This window comes from Kogia breviceps, chromosome 10 (assembly GCF_026419965.1).
Source record: "Kogia breviceps isolate mKogBre1 chromosome 10, mKogBre1 haplotype 1, whole genome shotgun sequence".
In the NCBI taxonomy this organism is placed as follows: Eukaryota; Metazoa; Chordata; class Mammalia; order Artiodactyla; family Physeteridae; genus Kogia; species Kogia breviceps.
The window spans coordinates 17,983,488-18,004,143 of NC_081319.1; the positions used below are offsets into that span (position 1 = coordinate 17,983,488).

At 41.8% G+C, this 20,656-nt stretch overlaps 1 protein-coding gene across 1 annotated transcript in view; it reads right to left on the bottom strand.

Moving 5' to 3' along the window:
• Nucleotides 1-20,656, bottom strand: part of PPP4R2 (protein phosphatase 4 regulatory subunit 2) — a 135,635-nt gene that overhangs the window by 59,870 nt on the left and 55,109 nt on the right. Inside the window, 2 exon segments of the mRNA XM_067043614.1 lie at nucleotides 10,473-10,539; nucleotides 10,541-10,562. Coding sequence (XP_066899715.1) covers nucleotides 10,473-10,539; nucleotides 10,541-10,562 — 89 coding nt within the window.

A 20,656-nucleotide genomic window follows, 5' to 3' on the forward strand; every position in this document is an offset into this window, starting at 1 on the left:
TGGCACCAGGGCTCGAACCCGTGTCCCCTGCATTGGCAGGCGAATTCTTAACCACTGCGCCACCAGGGAAGTCCCCCTATATGTGATATTATTATCGCCACTTAACATAAGAGAAAACTAAGGTATAAAGAAGTGAACTAACTTGTCCAAGGTCACACAACTACACAGGCAAGGGACTGACCCATGATTCAAAGCCAGACTGGTTTCAGAGGCCCAGACTCTTTCTTGTCCTCAAGAAGTTTGCAAAGGACCAGGAGAGATAAGACATAATTATAGACTCTGATGCAAAGTAGAAGGCAAGTATGCAAACCAGGTGGTCAGAGGCCTGCGACATCTCTTTCAGGCAGAGATAGAAGTTTTGCTCTTTGCAAGGGCCTCACTTAAAGACTGGAAAAGATTTGCACCAAAAGAGAAGAGGCTTCCAGGCAGAGGGAACGGTATTAACCAGGCCAACTGTCCGTGAGGGCCTCCTAGGTACCGCAGAGAACGCGTGCTTGGAATCTGTTCCCCCGCACAGTCAGGGTGTAATGGAAGAGATGTCCCTTAAATGCAAACATGCAAGAAGACTGGCCCGTTCCTCTGAGAGTACACAAGAGGGGAAAAGCCTGATGACACAGAGGAGAAGGTAGAAGATAGAGACAGAAGAAGAACGAACGGGAAAGAGAAAACAGCTGGGACTGTGTCAGAAAAAAATGTGCAAGGATCTTCAGATAACCCCAGGGAGGAAGACTGGAGTTGGGCCATCCCTCTGAGATGAGCCTGTGGGGAGGAACAAGGATGGGAGATTGAGGAAAAGTCTAGAAAAATCCACACACCGTCTACAAGGGCTGAAGGGCACAGAACAGGCTGTGTTAAAATACGAATAGAAAGACTTGGAGGCTCTTTGATTCTCACGGCCTTTTATCCATGCTTTGAAGTCCTTATCTGTATATCGCAACAAGTGCCAGGATGAAGCTGAGGTTGGAAGGTGGACAAATTAGGGTGAGTCCACGTTTCTAAACAGATAAGAGAATAGCTTCACCTATCCTCAAGGTTCACTTTTTTCCAGAGACTTTCAAAAGCTAACTGTTTCTTTATTGGAAATAAGGGCCATGAAGGGTGTGCTCCGAAAGACCCAGGGATGTTTTCTGTGGCGCCATGACAGTGTGATGGCTACTGGCAGCCACTTTGGGCTGAAGAGCAGCGTTAAGAGAGGACGCTGGCAGACAGTAGTAAGTACTGCCTGGGCGGATGCCTGCATGAAGTCTGACTGCAGTAATGGGGGTGCACTTTAAACCGTGTGAACGAAATGGGAATTTATGAGGAGGGAAGCGTACGCCATAGGATCAGGTACTCTCCGTTCTGGAGGCCAGGAGTCTGAGATCAGGATGTAAGGCAGCCCACATTCCGTCTGGAGGGTCTAGGGAAGAGTCTGTTCTTGACCTCTTCCCAGCTCCTGCTGACTGCTGGTGTTCCTTGACGTGTGGCTGCAGGCATCCCTCGCATCTCTGCCCCTGCGGTCACGTTCCTCTTCTGTCTATCACTTCTCCCTTGACCTTACTCTTAAAAGGACACTAGCTATTGGATTAAGAGCCCATCTGGTTATCCAGGCTGATCTCCTCAGCTCAAGATTCTTAACTTAAATTACATGTACAAACACTCTTTTTCCCAGGAAGGTAACAGTCACAGGTTCCAGAGATTAGGATGCAGACATAATCATTTGGGGGCTACCATTCAGCCCACTATAGTAATTAAACAATTTTTGTGGGAAGGTCCTTTGAAACTTTGTAAATATCCCGTTTCTCATCAAATTTTCACTCCTGTGCTCTCGCCTCCTTTGACGTTTCTTGGCTGAATTAATTGTGACCATGATGGTTGCCAAATGGTGGTTTTCTAATTCCATCGTTCCTTTTACATGTATTAGTTGGCATCCCACCAAAAGGAAAGTGTCCTCTCCTGTCATTTATTCATATTTTATTTATAATAATTTACACTCACTGATTCCTATTTTATTCAATGGGTTATGATTCATTGCTATCATTATTTATTTTGATACCTAAATTGTCCTTTACTTGGCCAGTGGGACCTTCTTCAAGCTGGCTTCTGCATCCTTTTGACATGTCCCCATCAGTCTTGGAGCACTTCTGTATTGTCGGGTACAAAGAGGTATTCCAGGCTCATCTTGCATCTTCCTTCCCCAGCCCTGGAATTAGCCATTTCTCCAAGAAGTCCCAATTCCTCTTCGTGGAGAATGCGATTTAGAAACCTAGATGAGGCTGCTAGGGTGCTCATGACCATGGGGATGTCATTGCTTGTAGGCCCTCCACATATATATTTATTCCTATATCTAGCTGTATCCATCTCTCTCTCTCTCTCTCTCTCTCTCTCTCTCTCTAGATAGATAGATAGATAGATAGTGAAAACTATGAGTTCTCAGCTTCCAATTCCAATCCACCACAGGAGGATTTCTCCCTTTCCATATATATAACTCTCCAACATTGAACCTGGCTGCCGTTCTCCTCAATATATTCTTTTATTCTATCAATCTCCCTGTTATGCGAGCAACCTATCACCAGTCCCTTTAACAGTTGCCTTTCTCACCCGTCTTGGGCTCTGACACCCTGCACCAGGCTACTCCCCCCCACCCCCTTGCAAATTCCTACTTTTCTTGGCCACACTTAACTGGCTTGAGACTGAATTATTCCAGAAGGCAGGGTAAATATTATTAGTATTTATAATAATAATAATAGCAATTTTAAACTTTTCAAATAACTGATAATGTTTTATAAAGCAATTCAAAGACTACAGGGCAAGCAAACATCCCTTAAGATGCTCTCCCTCACCCAATACCCACCACAGCTAGATGGAGCTTTAAGAGTTTGTGGTAGGGCTTCCCGGGTGGCGCAGTGGTTGAGAGTCCGCCTGCCGATGCAGGGGACACGGGTTCGTGCCCCGGTCCAGGAGGATCCCACATGCCGCGGAGCGGCTGGGCCCGTGAGCCATGGCCGCTGAGTCTGTGCGTCCCGAGCCTGCACTCCGCAAAGGGAGAGGCCACAACAGTGAGAGGCCCGTGTACCACAAAAAAAAAAAAAAAGAGTTTGTGGTAAATCTTACCAGATGTTTATTAGGTGTTTACGTGTCTCACCTGTAGTATTACAACAGCCTCCAAATGTTCTCCTGCCTTCTGTCCTTGCCTTCCTACAATTTATTTTCAGCACAGCAGCCAGGGCTTTTAATAAGAAGATCCGATCATGCACCAATCCCCTCATTCCACTCAGAGTAAAAGCCACGGTCCTTGCCTGGGATCTCTATGCACAGTCTGCCCTCCTTCCCCCAACCTTGTCCCCTGCCCCCAGCCCTTCTTCAAGCACTCGGGCCTCAGTGACCTCCATGGTGTACTTTTAACCAGTGTGTACACTCCCCACTTAGGATGGTACCCTAGCTCTTCCTTCTGCCTGGATCCCTCTTTCCTGGGATATCCACGTGACCCTCTCATGCCCTTGAGTACCACCTTCTCAAGAGGCCTACTCAGGCCACGCTAAGTGCCATGGCACCCTCCATCTTCCCCTGCACCCTTCAACCAGCTCCTCTCTCCCCAGCCCCCGCTCTGTTTCTTTTGCTCCTATAGCCCTTCTCATCTCGTAACATATTATGTCATTTCCTTTTTAAATTATGTTTATTGCATGTCTCTGCATCACTAGAACATAAACACCCCGAGGACAGAAAACTGTTGTGTTCCCTGGTTTGTCCCAAGTGTGTTGAAGCTTTGCGCAGTGTCTGTAACACCACAGGGGCTCAAAAAATAAATATTTGGTGCATAAACATTTATTGAAGTAGTTCTTCTTGGCTTAAATTTCTCTCAAAAGGTAACGTATTCTTCTGCAGTTTGAGTTTTGGTTTTTTACTTAACAATATGTCTTGGGATCTTTCTGTTTTATTTTAGATATACTAATTAAAATCTTATTTTGTGTAGTACTTTGAAGTATAGATGCAGTATTATTATTCAACCAGTCATCTATGAATCACACATACAGCTACTCCAGTTTTTCTCTATTAAAAACCAGGCCTCGTATAATTCAAATCTCAGTGTCCTCCTTTATAAAATAGACAGTATTCACCTCATAAAAGACTGAAGATTAAAAGAGATCCTGGGGTAGGACTTGGCAATTTTTTTTTTTTTTTTGGCTGTGTTGGGTCTTCATTGCTGCACGCCGGTTTTTCTGTAGTTGGCGGCGAGCGGGGGCTACTCTTCCTTGAGGTGCACAGGCTTCTCATGTTGTGAAGCATGGGCTCTAGGCACACGGGCTTCAGTAGTTGTGCCTCGTGGGCTCAGTAGTTGTGGCTCGCGGGCTCAGTAGTTGTGGCTCGCGGGCTCTAGAGTGCAGCCTCTGTAGTTGTGGTGCACGAGCTTAGTTGCTCCGCGGCAGGTGGGATCTTCTCGAACCTGTGTCTCCCGCATTGGCAGGCAGATTCTTCACCACTTGCACCACCAGGGAAGCCCAGGACTTGGCAAATCTTTTATTGCATTTTTATGCTGTTATTATTACCTGTGCTGCTGCAGCTACTACTGCAATCCTCCTCATGACCATTTCTCCAGGACACTAATTGTTGGAGAGGCACGTTTTTTTTTTTTTTTTTTTTTTTTTTGCTGTATGCGGGCCTCTCACTGCTGTGGCCTCTCCCGTTGCGGAGCACAGGCTCCGGACGCGCAGGCCCAGCGGCCATGGCTCACGGGCTTAGGTGCTCCGCGGCATGTGGGATCTTCCCGGACCAGGGCACGAACCCGTGACCCCTGCATCGGCAGGCGGATTCTCAACCACTGCGCCACCAGGGAAGCCCGAGAGGCACGTTTTTAATCAGCAGTGCCTATGGACTTCCTCAAACAGAGCTGTCACCTTCCAAAAGTATGTCACTGTACACCGACTTGTGGACTCAGTAATTTTTGTCAATCTGATGAGTATGAAAAATAATACCTCTGTGTTCTTTATTGTTTCCAAGGTGTATCTGTTAGTTGGAATATTTTTTCCTTTTTTTTTTTTCTGCCAAGAGTGTAATTTCATCTTTTATTCCAACTCAGTCCCTAAAGACTTTCCAGACAACTCCAAATCACATTGATGGGATCTATCTTCTGGGTTGTCACAAGCTATGTCACTTCTGCCATGGTCTAATTATATGTAGATTTTGTTAGTGTCACCACCCAGAAGTGTGGAGTAGGAAAGTGGGGAAGGAGTCAGCCTCGATCAGCAAAGTCACAGACTTAGAACATAAAGCTGAGCCCAGGAAATTCTGACAGTGTGTATGTTATGCCAGAAACTGGTCTGTGGAGACTGTGGTGAACAAGGCACAGTCTCCTGGACCTTACAGTCTAGTGGGACAGAGAAACGTAAAGGAAGTAGACAACTAAGTAAAGGCCCAGGATTTATAGATTGTAATAAGTTCTAAGAAGGAAACAAACAGGATAATATGGTATGAAAGCCATGTGGGGAAGCCACTTCGGGTGGGGTGATCAGGGGAGATCTCTCTGAAAAGGTGATGTTTGGGTTGAGATTTGAAAATGATCCATGTTGGGGAAGGGCTGAGGAAATTAAAGATGCAGAGGCTTTCAGACAGTAGGGGGAAAGGTGTGTTCAGGGAAACTGGAGGAGGGTTGGAGGGTGGTGGGTTAGGGAGAGCAGAGCAAGTATATGGCAGCCAGAAGCTGGAAACTGACTCCTTCTAAGCCATGTTAACGAGACTGGTCCTCATCTTTAGGGTGATAAAAAGAAGGATGTTTTAAGCAAGGAGATGGCATGCTCCAATGTGTGTTTGTCAAAATCACCATAGTTTCTTGTCTCGTCTTCCTTTCTAGGAGCGCCCAGTGCTTTCTCTTCTTTCAGGGATTTCCAGTTCCTGTCATTTCCTCTAGCATCCTAAAATCTACAACTGATGACACACCACCTAGACGTCATTCTCATGGTTTGGAATGAGTTAGTGTTACTCGAGGAGCTTGATAAAAATGGGTATTCTAGGCCCTTACCCCAGAGATCGTGACCTAGTAGGCTGGAGGTAGGAGCCAGAAATCTCCATTTCATCAAACTCCCAGGTCAGTGGTTCTCAAATCAGTCTGCATCAGAACTACCTGGAGGGCTTATGAAAACACAGATTACTGGGCTCCACTTCTAAAGTTTCTGATTCAGTAGGCCTGGGGTGGAGCCCCAGAATCTTTGACTCTTCTTTGCTTGTTTGTTTAATTTTTATTTTTGTCTGCGTTGGGTCTTCGGTGCTGCGCGCGGGCTTTCTCTAGCTGCGGCGAGCGCGGGCTACTGTTCATTGCGGTGTGCGGGCTTCTCATTGCCGTGGCTTCTCTTGTTGCACAGCACGGACTCTAGGTGCACGGGCTTCAGTGGTTGCAGCATGTGGGCTCAGTAGTTGCAGCACGTGGGCCCTAGAGCGCAGGCTCAGTAGTTGTGGCACATAGGCTTAGTTGCACCATGGCACGTGGGATCTTCCCGGACCAGGGCTCGAACCCGTGTCCCCTGCATTGGCAGGCGGATTCTTAACCACTGCGCCACCAGGGAAGCCCCCCCCAGAATCTTCATTTCTAACAAGTTCCCAAGTAATATGGATGCTACTGGTCCAGGAACCATGTTTTAAGCACCACGGTCCAGGGTGATTCTAATAAAGGTGATCCCTGGGACCACACTTTGAGAAACACAGGCCCAGGGACTAAAGCTAATCTTGCTAGTATTCTGTAAGTGTTCTTCCTAATATCTCCCAGCCTATCTCTCTGGCCTCATCTTGGTCCACCCACTCTCTGCCCTAGGCCAACCCCTAGCATTCTTTGCTCTCGGCACAGAAAAGTTCTCATCGTTGCTAGAACTTGTCATGACTGTGCACTTGCTGGCCTTTGCACATGCTGTCCCTTCTCCCTGTAATGCCCTTCCCCCAAGCATTCCCTTTAGACCCTGCTCAAATGTTATCCCTTCTGTGTTGAATGTTCCCCATCCCTCTGCTAGACATTTGTTGCTCCTTTCATCCGATTGCCTGACACTTTGTACATATCTCTAACATAGGAGCATGAAAACCTTTTTGACCTAAACCAGTAGAAAAAATTCATTTTATATTGCAACCCAATAAACATATACTGATATATTACATAAAATTAACATACGATTTTATAAAATAATACTTACCTTAACATGTACTCTGCTATTCTATTCTTTTTTTAAAGCTGGCTGTGACTTTTTAAATTGATTGTGGTTTGAAACACACAGCTTTGGGGGCTTCCCTGGTGCAGTGGTTAAGAATCCGCCTGCCAATGCAGGGCACATGGGTTCGATCCTTGGTCCGGGAAGATCCCACATGCCACAGAGCAACTAAGCCCGTGTGCCACAACTACTGAAGCCCACGTGCCTAGAGCCCATGCTCCACAACAAGAGAAGCCACCGCAATAAGAAGCCCACGTAGCGCAACAAAGAGCAGCCCCTGCTCGCGGCAACTGGAGAAAGCCCACGCGCAGCAACAAAGACCCAATGCAGCCATAAATAAATAAATAAATAATAAAAATTTAAAATGGGCAAAAGGTTTGAACAGACCTTTTACCAGTGAAAACATATGAACGTCAAATACACACATGAAAGGATGCTAAACATCATTAGACACTAGGAAAATGCAACTTAAAACCACAGTGAGATAGCACTTCATACTCACTAGACTGGGGAAAATTAAAAAGATTGTCCACATAATCTTGGCAAGCACGTGGAGAAACAGGAACTGCTAGTGAAAGTGTAAGCGGTACAACAAACTTGGTAAACAGTTTAGCAGTTTCTTGAAAAGTTAAACATACATTTACCATAGAGCTCAGACATTCCAATCCTAAATTTTACCCAACAGAAATGGAAAAATATGTCGAAAGACATGTTCAAGAATGTCCATAACAGCTTTATTTGTAATAGCCAAAAACTGGAGACAAGCAAATCCATCAAGAGGAGGATGAAATAAAAAGGAATGAACTATGGATACGTGCAATAATATGGATGAATCTCAATGATGTTGAGTGAAAAAAGCCAAGCAAAAAGAGTACATGATGTATGATTGCTTTTATGTAAAATCCTAGAACATGCAAACTCATGTATAGTAACAAGAATTAGATCAACTGTTAGCTGGGAACAGGGGTGGAGGAACGGATGGATTGAAAGGGGTATGAAAAGGCTATTAGGGGTGATGGAACTATTTGTTATCTTGATTGTGAAGATGGTTTCAAGGGAGCATACATAAATTACAATCAATCAAGTTGTACCTTTTAAATATAAGTAGTTCACTGCATTTCAATTATACCCTAACGAAGTTGTACAAAAATATTAATGACTAGCTAAACACAAGTCATAAACGCAAAAACAAAACAAAAATCCTAGCCTAAAATACGATGCATTTAAAATGCATAGCTTAAAAAGGAAAATAATGGATAATAGAATTCAAAGCATTTGGGGATCTAAGCTGGGGGAGAGGGAGGAGGACAAGGAAGAAGAAGAATTCTCATAATAAGTAAAATAAGATCATAAGTATTATTGAAATTCAATTACTTCACTCATATAAAAAAATCACCAGTTGCAGATGATGAAACACAGATTTCAGTACAGTGGGGCCCAAATCCAAGGAAAGGCTGGTAGAAGAGTGGGGAAGTGAGACAGAGAAGGGAAGGAAGCCAGTAAAGAATATATTATCAAGGAAGTTACTAGTGCGGGCAGTCTGAGCTTGCTCCCAGTGTAGAATTCTGGGATGGAACTCCAGAACAGACAGCTAAGAGTTGAGAGGAGAAGGAGCTGGGGTATTTATCCACCAATTCCCGTCAGTCAATGGTTGAGAGCTACTTCCAGATGTGTTAATTTTCCAACACTTCCAGCCTGCCCATAGGCAAGTAGAGCAGGTTGCACTGGAAAAGGAGAGTCTTCAGGCAGAGTCACAGGGACTGGAAATTAGATTCTAAGCTGGCACGCATGGAAATAATGAGTGTTAAGGAAATAAGGCAGGGCATGGTGTGCTGGTCATCCATTACACGCCACATACTGTGGTATTTAAATAGACAGCAACCTTAAGAAGCTTACACTTCAACATGTAATACACCAACTATTTTCCTAATTAGTTCTTGACTTTATCTAAATTTCATCTCAACTGAACACAACCTCTTAATTTTATGTTGACTTTCTCCTAAATCACCATGCACATGCAAAGAACAGCAGAATATCAGGGGAAACATTATAAATAGCTATCATGTTTTAAACTTGATTTTTAAAAATATTTATTTATTTACTTATTTTGGCTGCACCGGGTCTTAGTTGCAGCACTCAGTATCTTTGTTGCAGCATGCGGGATCTTTTTAGACGTGGCATGCGGGTGACATGCAGACTTCTTAGCTGCAACATGCAAACTCTTAGTTGAAGCATGCATGTGGGATTTAGTTCCCCGACCAGCTGTAGAACCTGGGCCTCTGCACTGGGACTGGAGTCTTACCCACTGGACCACCAGGAAAGTCCCTTTGATGTTTTGACCCAAGTAGACAATACCATTTTTTGGCTGCACTCAGAGACAATGTATTTTTCCAAAGATGGAATGATTCTATTGAAATGACATGAAAATTTTATAGCTGGAATCCTAGAAGGATGTGTGGTTTTCAGTAAAATATTAATGAAAAAAAGCATTGTTAGAGTGACACATTTCCTTTGACATCTATTAAGCCTCTGAATCCAGAGCTATTTCTGAATTTTTCACTTACATGAGCCAATACATTATCTCTCCCTCTCTCCCTCTATATCAATTTGAGTTGTATTTGCTGTTACTTGCAATTTAAAAAGTTTTTAACTAGTACCGAAATTGGCACCAGGAGTGGGGTCGTTTCCAGACAGCCAAAATCCCACAAATGTCCACAACAGAGACATAAAAGAGAGATTACGTGAACACAGAGCATTCAGGTAGAAAGGAACTTAAACACCGTCTGACCCAACCAAGTCATTTTATGGGCAAGTAAATAAATCTCCAAGAAATTAAATAAATCAATATACTTTTAGTTAATGATACTTTAGAGAATGGGTTATTATAACCCAGCACCCTGGACCTTTGTAGCAGAAATAGTTTTTGGAAACAACATTCAAAATAGGTATAGTGTGTTACGAAGCTTCACTGACAGGAACTGGTCCCAGTTCATGGTGCAGCAGAATCACTTTACTTCTATTCAGTAAATATTTTAGGAGCACCAGCAATGTATTAGCCATTGAGTTAGGTGCTGCACATAGAGCAGGGGAAAAGAACTGCAAGGACTGTACCCTCAAAGAACTTTGTATCTAGTGGGAAAGGCAGTCAATTAACTCAGAGTTTCACGCAAATAAGTATTGTTGCTGTCATAACACATACCGCAAAGAAAAAGTCCAGGATTATAGGAGGGAATACAAGAGGCAGAACTGCCGTTATGTAGGGCATCCAAGGAGCCTTCCACAGGGAAAGGATATTTAAATCGATACCTGAAGGATAGTAGAATTTGCCAGGTGAATTTCTAGGGTAAATGATTCCAAGCATGTGCAAAGCCCCCTGATGGGAAAGAGCTCGGCTTCCTAAAGGAACAGAAAAACAAACTAGCATAAGTGAACATTAGCGGAGCGAGGAAGAACTCAAATGAAGCCAGGGAGATCGGTGGGAGGTAGATACACAGGGACTTTCTGAGAACTTTGGATGCTATTCTAGGAGCAAAGGGGAAACACTGAGGAGCTTTACACAGGGTGGGGATGGGTTAGGGTTTGGAGGGACCAGACTGAATGCAGAGAAATAAGAAAGGCATTAGAACAACAATCCAGGTGAGAGAGGAGAGGAATCCAGGTAGTAATGGTTTGAGTGGAGACAACAGTGAAAATAGAGGAATTTCTGACTGACTCAGTGAATATTCTGGAGGTAGAAGCAATACACCTTTTTTTTTTTTTTTTTTTTTTTGGTACTAGTTTGAGTTGTTTGTGCTGTCACTTGCAATTTGAAGAGATGTACAGAAATCGGTATCAGGAGTGGGGTGCGTCAATGGGGACGTGATGATTTCGTGATGATGGTGATGTGAAATTTGACAGAGGGTGAAACAAGTAATGAGCAGGTCCCTAGGATAAGGCAGGGGGTGGACTGGTGACAGTGACTGACTTAGGGAACCATGAAGGAGGAGAAGACAGGGGAACATGATGAGATCGTGATCAAGGACAGGAGGGTTACTTGTGAGCGATGAAGAGCTAAAGGGTGTGATAGGAACCAAACAGAAACAGGATAGCTTTGGGAATCGTAAAACTACTGAAGCCGGAGATTTTCAAACTTTTCCACCTGTGTTCCTCTAAAAAGACAAGGAAGGCAGAACTTCACCCTGTGGACCCTCTGCTAAGTAAACATCTGACCCCATGGCAGACTAATAAATAAAAATGCCATTTTTTCAATATGATACTCTTTAAGAAATCCATCAGCCATTTACTTACTGGAGGTAAGGAAGCCACAAACAAGGAATTTTTAGAATCTTGGAATTTCATGTTTTTGTGTTTATTCCTCACAACAGTCTATGAGGAATCCTTGTCCTGTTCTAGTAAGTGGGAAGTCCGAAGCACAAAGATGCTCACAATGGTTGCCTAGGTCACATGCAGGCAGGAAATGGTGGAACTAGGATTTAAAGTTAATGTTGTCTAAATATAGTACCTGACTCTCATATCTCACATAATAATTTGATGTGGGTTCCCAGTTATTCCAGAAAAACAAATCCAAATACCTTAGCATTTTAAAAAGTTTTAAAATATGAGGAGGAAACTCAGTAGATGAACAGAATACCTTGTGCTGATTTTTAAGAGTCTAGGTATTGGGGGGAAAAAAACCTTTACGTAGACTCAAAACCCTTGGTATGTTATTTTTGATTATGTTAGTAGCTAACAAGTCAGGTTCAATTTTGCTAAATAAGAGATAAGAACTCAAGAAATAATTTCACATTTTCCAAATTTTCTTCCTTGTATCTCAAACACCAGACACCTTTAAAACCAAAGAACATAATTTATAGTGTGGTATTTTATAAGCAGAGAAGATTTTTAATGATTTTTTAAAATAGGCTAAACTACTTGCTAAACCAAAGGTCTCTTTAATAGCTGGAAGGACTTAAATATTACTATTTAATATTATAAAATCTTAAACTCAAAATCTTACAAAAGAAAAGTAACACACTTCCAAAATAACACCAAAGGACAAGACTTTTTTAAAAGCTTTTAATTAAAAAAAAGTAAAACAGGAGATGGCATTTAAAAAGACAAGATAGTAATTAAATCATAATACTTATGTTCCTTTTAATTTGCTGTAATAATTCCTTCTCTTTGGAGTGTTCTTTCATATGCTCATTTAGTCCCAAAGAAAAATCACTAAAAAATAAGTTTTCCAACATAAAAAATGCATTCAGGTTCTCCTTGGGAGCTATAAACAATTGGTGCACTTTTCAGTGACAAAACAAACATGTAAAACTGATGAAGCAGAAATTGCACCTGATTCTTACATGTTCATGCATATGGTGATACAAAGTGCTTTATCTTGAAGACTCAAGAGAATATTTCCAGTTTTGACCTGTGAAAATTTCTGTTTGCCAGAGAAATCTCATCAGCTTTTTAAATGCCAGCAAGGCAATTGTGAAATGATTTCACCTAAGGTGTCACCATCTATGATTCTATGATTCACAGAGCACAGTAGATGCTGGGTCTTTCTTTAAAAAGCATGCGAGGGGTGTGTGTGTGTGTGTGCGCGTGTGTGTCTGTACGTATTCTGTAAGTTGTTTTTTTAATTTTTGGAAAATTCTCATCATAAAGAGTTGATTTGAGGCTGAGAAGTTAGTTCTGCCTGCACAGGGATCCCCAGGTGCTCTGGCTCTGCCACTAATGCCAAGCATCTTGGTACCACTGAGAAGCTAACATCAAAGACAGGAAGGGAAAGGAAAAAATGAAAAAGAGGAAGATGAGAAAGTAGGAGAGAAACAGAAAGACATAAAAAAGCTTGCTTACCATACTAATACATGAGGATATAATGATTTGTACTCTCATGGCATTCAACATATTTCTGAATTCAGTCATGAAATCATATTCATTTTGGTTTATCCAACACATGCGATTTATCTTTTTTGTATAAGTATCAGGCAATATTTATACATAACCCTAAATCTGTATGTATGTTGTGGCATCTTCAGGGTGGGTTGGAGTGATTATTCCATTACTGGATCACTATTTTGTGACTGTGAATAAGGTTTTGTACAGTTTGCTTGTTTTCTAAACACCGTAACTGCGATGAAATAAATACTCACAAACTTCTATAAGTCCGTATAAATATCCATTTCAATAATAAATTCAGTAAAAGTCACAACAATTTGCAGTGGAAACACTGACTATGGAATAGACATTTCAAATAAATAGTTAATCTTGGAGCAATATACCCTAAATGCTAAAGAAAACTTAGATTTTCTAGCCAGTTAATTTTTCAAATACTGGAATTTCCGATGTAAGTCACAATTTCACAGATTTATATTGGGAAAAGAAAAACTCAGCAAGAAAAATATGGTCAGCATTTCTAGTGACCCTGCCATTGAAAGTTCTATTATCCATGCATATAAAAATACTACACTTTGCTATTAGAAAGTGTTCTTTCATTCGCCAATGGAACTCTGTAGTCATGCCTTAAACAGAATTTTACAGGAAACAAGGAGAGGACAGGAAAAGAGAGGAGGACAGAAGAGACACAGTCTCATGGTCGTCCCACAGATTCGATGTGCCATGGGGGGCAATGTAACCTTTGGCAAACTTCAGACCACAGACTGCATGTTTCAGGAGTCCACTGAATCAAAACTGTGGTTGTCATATTTCAAAGGCGCTAATGTAGTAGTTTTCTGGAAATTATCACAGGCAGAGAAAACACTGCCTCATGGCAACATCCTAACTATAAAAAATAATTAGCACTTTTTGGCATGGGGATTAGAAGATCAGAGTCTTTCTAAATGCTCCACCGAACTCACCTAACATTTCAGGATACAGCAAAGGAATTCCCAGGCAGAAAACCACACCAAATTCTAAGGTTTCACAGTCTCATAATGCATCATTCTAGAATGTTCTAGAGTTCTATCACTGACCTTTGCTGGAAATCCTATTGTGCATCTTCAGAGTAGAACCCACATTTGAGAGTTGTGGGTAAGCCTGACTCTCATAAAAGAAAAGGAATTGCTGTATGCCATGTCTTTACAAGCAGATTTTTTGTGGGACTTGCCAAAGGAGGAAAGGAACTTCTTTAGGTCTGTGAGCCACCAGCAAATCTGAGTGACATCTGTGGGGTTTGCTGGCTGTGCTGAACAAGGAGAAAGAAAACTGGAATGAAAGTCAGGGAATCATCTTCACATCCTGGCTCTTTCACCAAAATCCTATTTGTGGGATACAGAATGCATTTTCCCCGTACAAAACACAATCCCAAAATTCCCCCCACATGCTTTAGAAATCAAATAATGAATGATGTCACCTTCAGTGGTAAAATGAGGAAACATAAAATACAACAGCAAAGATAAGAGTTTCACATCATAATGGTAATTTCCCTTAACAAAAATAACAAACCACAGGTCACCCAACTTAACAAAAGGAAAGTATGGGTTATTACTCAACCATTTTAGATTTAAATTTGTTACTACCATAATGATGCTGCATACTAATATTGACTGATCCCTCTATATTCTTTGGTAGTGCTGAGACTTTCATATATTTTTTTCAGGGTAAGACTTTTTCTGCTGTTACAGAACCTATGATATCCTACTGGATTCCAATATATAGTTTACCATATTTGCATTACCAAAACAAATATTTTCATTTTATACTTTTTTATACTTTTATACTTTCAGATCACTGTCTATATATGAAAAATATTTAATATTTTTGTTTTCAAAAATTTCTCTGTGAAACGGGATGTATCTTATACACATCTGTGTGTCTTACAGAAAGTAATTATATGGAATATATTTGTTTCTTTCTATTACAATTTCCTTATTTGCCCAGTGGAGACGATACAGGCCCCTACTAAGTTCACTAAGTTGTTGCAAACATCAAGGAGATCATTTACGCACACGTTTTTTTTGAGATAAATAAAGCATTATGCAAAATGCCCTTATGCTAACAGCAGCTACAGGAGCAACTAGGGATTAACTTTGATTCCTTTGGGGAAAGAATACCGAACTTCCTCTACTGTAGCTAGGTGATAAGACACACCTTGGCTAACAGCTAGATAACCCTAGAGAAGAAAAAAAAAATTTGAGAGACCCTTCTTAGGCTGGTGGGAAGATGAATTTTCTTGCCAGTAGAATCCACTGAACTATTTATTCGTACACATTACATTCCAAGTCGGCCTTTAATTTCCACCTATTGCCCAAGAGTTTAAAGATAGAAGGCCGCTCCTACTAAAGTAAGAGATAAAATGCTTTTGTCTCTGGGTCAGCACAAAATCACATCTCTGCTAAATAAACCGCTTGGGTTTAACACAATTACTGAATTTCCTTTCAGAAGCTGTGGCTGCATAGACATGTCTTACGATCTGGAAAAATCTGAACAATTTTTCTTAAAAAACACTCCCAGATACGCTTCACCCTTTATCACTGCCCAATTAGCTAAAATCCGAATGCTTCTCCCCGATGTATTTTTTTGAAGTAGCAGAGGATAGCTTTATTGTTTTGCCAGGCAAAGGGGGATACTGCAGGCTCATGCCTTGAAAAACTATGTCCCCACCCCAGAGGGGACCCTCTGACAAGATTAGGGCGTGAGCAGGGCTTGTGCTCCCTTAATCTCGGCTCAGGTAGTCTGGCTCAGGTAGTCGGTCTCCTAATCTTGATCTCTGTATTTTAAATAAATGTTGTAGGCGTCAACATTTTGTCTAAATTTTTAGTCTCCTACATAAAAATCTCAGCATAGGGTCCCACTTTCACTTAGACTACCTGTTTTAGATACACGTTTAGACAATGGAAAAGACAACCCGCAAGTAAACATAGAAGTAGGGAAAAAAAGGCTAGAAGGGACTACACGAAAATAAAAATCTTTTTCCCTGGTTGATAGGATTATGGCTAATCTCATCTTGATTTTGGTCCAAGGACCTATATATTCCCTATAAGTTTTAAAAATTTGTTTTACAACAAGCGTGTATTGCTTTTATAACAAGGGGTGGGGCAAACCCATTGCATATAAAGAGTCTCAAGAAAAGCGGATAAAACGTGCCACATCAGATGCCACTGACATTGCCTCAGACACTTGGGAATCAGAAGGCTCACAAGAGTTCCTTTTCACAGCTAGCTCAACCTACTTCAACAATGTTAAGTGAACAATAATATCATTTTTTAAAAAAAAACAGATAAATAGCATTTATTTCCATTTAGGGGCAACTGATTTAGCAACATTTAACAAGTCTTTTTAAACTTAGTTGTCATAGAGCACCATGAAATATTCACGTAAAAGAGATCCAGGCAGCCTGAAGAGGAGTATTTCCTCGTTCATGAGATGCCTAATGGACTTGCGACAACGGGAAATACTCAGCGCCTCTGGTTCGGGCCAACATGGATGATGACATGTTTCTCATAGGCCCTTTTCATGGTTTTCTCAATTTGCTTCAGAAAAACTTGTGGGATTCGTCCACATAAAGTGTGCACAGTCTCCAAAAACTTCAGCTGAAGAGGGTAATACATGGATTGAAAGAGATTGTCTTGAAAGGGAAACTGAAAGATGAGTTAAAAATAAAAAAAAAAAGAAAAGTGTATTTTAGTTACTGAAATGCCATTTAAAACACAAATAACGTACTGAGAAGTGACATAGGGAATTACTGTAAGCATGAAGGCACAGCTTGCTACGTTTTTAGATACAGAGGAAGGGACCTCCGAGGACCAAGGTTCAAATTCTGATTCAGTCCTGTGCAACCCCAGGCAATCACTTACCCTTTGGGGGCCTGTTTCTTTACCTCTTAAAAAATAAAAAAAAAAAGATGATTTATCTGGGTTCTAAAAGCTCTTAAAATCTAACAGTGAAGTATATTTCCCAGGACAGGATATTCTAAAGCATGCTCTTGCCGAGTAGAAGCAAGACTCAAGCATAAACAACGAGGTCCTACTGTAGAGCACAGGGAACTATGTTCAGTATCCTGTGACAAACCCCATAATGGAAAAGAATATGAAAAAGAACACATATATGTATAACTGAGTTACTTTGGTGTACAGAAGAAATTAACACAGCATTGTAAATCAACTATACTTCAATAAAATTTTTTTAAAAGACTCAAGTAGATACTTGAAATCTACTACAATAAGATACTGAATTGTTCGTATAGCTTGTCTTTGTAGCAATCTTAATGAAGGAACTATGGTAATCTCGTGAAGTTCAGAGTTTAACAACTACTAGTGAAATGTACCATCAGTGAACTTTATTTTAGTAATTCAGATACCAAATATTGGTTGTTGGTTTTTTCCCCACTTCATATTGGACTTTAAAAAGAAATTATCTTGTTTCCCCATGGAATGCGTCTGTATTTCCCAAAATAAATCTTTCAGACCACCTAATTATGAGCATGAGTCATAGTTTTATTACAGTCTTGTCGAAAGGGAAAAGGCCTCTAGGAGGTCAAGTCAAAGACTCATTGTCGGCCAGGACATTCTAAATAAAAAGACTAGAGAAAAAAAACGAAAGGGAAATAAGAATGAAAAGTCAGGGCTTCCCTGGTGGCGCAGTGGTTGAGAGTCTGCCTGCCGATGCAGGGGACACGGGTTCGTGCCCCGGTCCGGGAAGATCCCACATGCCGCGGAGCGGCTGGGCCCGTGAGCCATGGCCGCTGAGCCTGCACGTCCAGAGCCTGTGCTCCGCAACGGGAGAGGCCACAACAGTGAGAGGCCCGCATACCGAAAAAAAATAAAAAACGAATGATGAAAAGTCAGATACTATTGCCTGACAGCAGAGTGGGTGGGTGTCTAGTTTCCTAGAACAAGTCTTAATCCCTTAAAGTTCATCAGAAATATTGCTTAAGCATGTTTATCAGAAATGTGAATTTCTTCCCAGAAGCAGATTACACATTATGTAATCCAAAAACGTGTTCTGTCTGAGACCATGTTTGGAACACTTTTTCTTTCACAGCACAATTTAGACCATTGATAAAATCCTTTTCATCACTGTATCCCCAGCGACAGGAACAGAATAGGTCAAAACCGTGGAGCCCTCCTTGATTCCTCTCTTTCCCCCACATCCTTCACCTGGTGCAACAGCAAGTACCGTAAACTCTACCCCTACAGCACATCCCGAGTCCAGCCTCTCATCTTCCCAACACCACCCAAGTGCACGCCAGCCCCATCTCTCACCTGGAAGGCTGCAGTAAGTCTCACAGATAGCCTTTTTGTTTTCACTCTTGCACCCCCTGCACCAAGTTACCATGGAGATATTTTTAAAGCATAAATCAGAGCACAGCGTTTTCCTGCAGGGGCTTCCCGCTGCAATTAGAGTAAGATTCCAACCCCTCTCCTGTCCCCAAAGGTTCAATGTGACCTGGAACTCTCCCTGCTCATCTCCTCCTCGCTTCCCTTTTCCGTTCATTCTGGTTACTGTGGCCTCTTCCCTGTCGGTGGGCACACAAACTTACTCCTGACTCAGGGACTTTCCCCAGGTTATTTCTTCTAATCGGCAGGATCTCTCCCCAAATTGTCCCAGGGATCAAGGCTCAGGCTGGCAGAAGCCTCCCTGAGGACCCGAGCTCGTGAACCTTCCCCTCCATCCTGGATGCCTATCGCCCTGCTCTGGTCACCTTTTAACCTTCCACTGTCTGATAAGAGTTTTATTGATTTCTTGGTTTATGTGAGTACTATCTGGCTTCCTCACCCAAAATATACGCTTCATGAGGAGCCGTCTTTGTCAGTCTCGTTGACTTCTGAGTTCCCAGAATCTAGAATTGTTCCTGCATAAAATAGGCTCTTCAGAGATGACTGTTTAAAGAATTACTGGCAGAATGTCTGCCTCGTATATAATTTTCCTTGGGTCCTGATGGGGGAAGATCACACTTACCCTTCACACAAACATACACACAGGGTTAGGGTATGTGAGTATGTGTGTTTGTGTGTGTGTGTGTGAGAGAGAGAGGGAGAGAGAGAGAGAGAAGGAGAGGGAAGAGAAGGAAGAGGGAGGGACAGGAGGAATATTTTCAGAGAGAGATGAAGGAAGAAGGAGACATACAGCGAAAGAGAGAGAGAGGAAAAATATTTATGGGGGGAAGAGAGAGAGCAAGTGAGAAAATGTGGACAAGATAAGAAAAGAAAAGAGTGTGAAACTTCTAATTATTGAGAACAACTCTATGTTGGATGCTGTACTAAAAGTGTAAAAACAATCATTTTGTTGAATTCTCACAACACGTTTTATGAGGTAGATAATATTATTATCCCCATTTCACAGATGAGGAAACTGAGGCTCAGGAAGTCAAGAGCACAGAGTTAATGACTAATCACCAGAAAGTGACAAAATTGGGACCTGAACCCAGGTCTGCTGATGCCCAAAGCCAAGCCCTGACCCCACTGCACTGGGGTGCACAGTGGCGAGTGGAGAAACAGGTCTTTTATGATGAAGTCTGTCTATATTTACTCGAGTTTCAGGATGGGGTTAGTGATTGTCCTGATTGAAATGCATGAACAAAACTTGTCTTTTTAGTCCCAACTGAGGAAAATCAGTGACTGTATTATGCAGGATCATTTATGAACCAGTTATCTGGCTCTCTTTCTGATCCACCCAGAAAACAAACAAGACCGACTGTAATTCTAGAACCATAGTTGCTCAATCCCAGGCCAGGGCTGACAGATTACAGAACAACCTGGGCCATGGCTCTGATGTCCACGTCTGCTGCATTCTTATTTAACTTTCATTTGTATTCCGGAATGGGTTTGCGCCTGGAGTCAGTGTTTGAATATCTAAATGTGATATCACTAAGTACAGAACAAATTTTCTGTGTAATTAAATCACCTGGCTTTTGAGAAACAACAGCAGGAATCCCAGGAGAAGAAAGAGGTGTTAGTTTATTGGCATGTGAAATCCTTTCCCTCCACAGAAGACAATTCTCTGGGGATTCCAGAATTGGAATTCTCCGGGATGCTCCTTAGCAAAATGCATACTTCCACACATGCAAAAATGCATTACTATGTTGCAGGATTCACCCTCATCATCTCACTCCTGCCAAATCCTTTTCATGAATCATGATGGATCCCAGATCCCCAAGGAAAAAACCCTCTAACAAAATCTACATGCCTTCCGTCAGGGGTTGGCAAATTTTTTCTGTAAAGGGCTAGATAGTAAATATTTCAGACTCTGTGGGCCGTACAGTCTGTCATAGCTACTCATCTTTGCCTTTGTAGCATACCAGTGGCCACAGACAATACATGACATGAACAGTTGTTGCTGTGTCCCAGTAAGACTATATGAACAGAGAAATTTGAATTTCATAGAACTTTCCTGTGTTACGAAATATTCTTCTGTTCATTTTTTCCCCAACTATTTAAGAAACCATTCTTACCCCACATGTCTTACAGAAACAGGCCAGATTTGGCTCAATATTTGGCCCAAGTTAGCCGACCCCTACACTCTATGTTTTGGAATGAAAGTTTCAAAAGGGAAATCTCTGAAAGTAGCTGTTG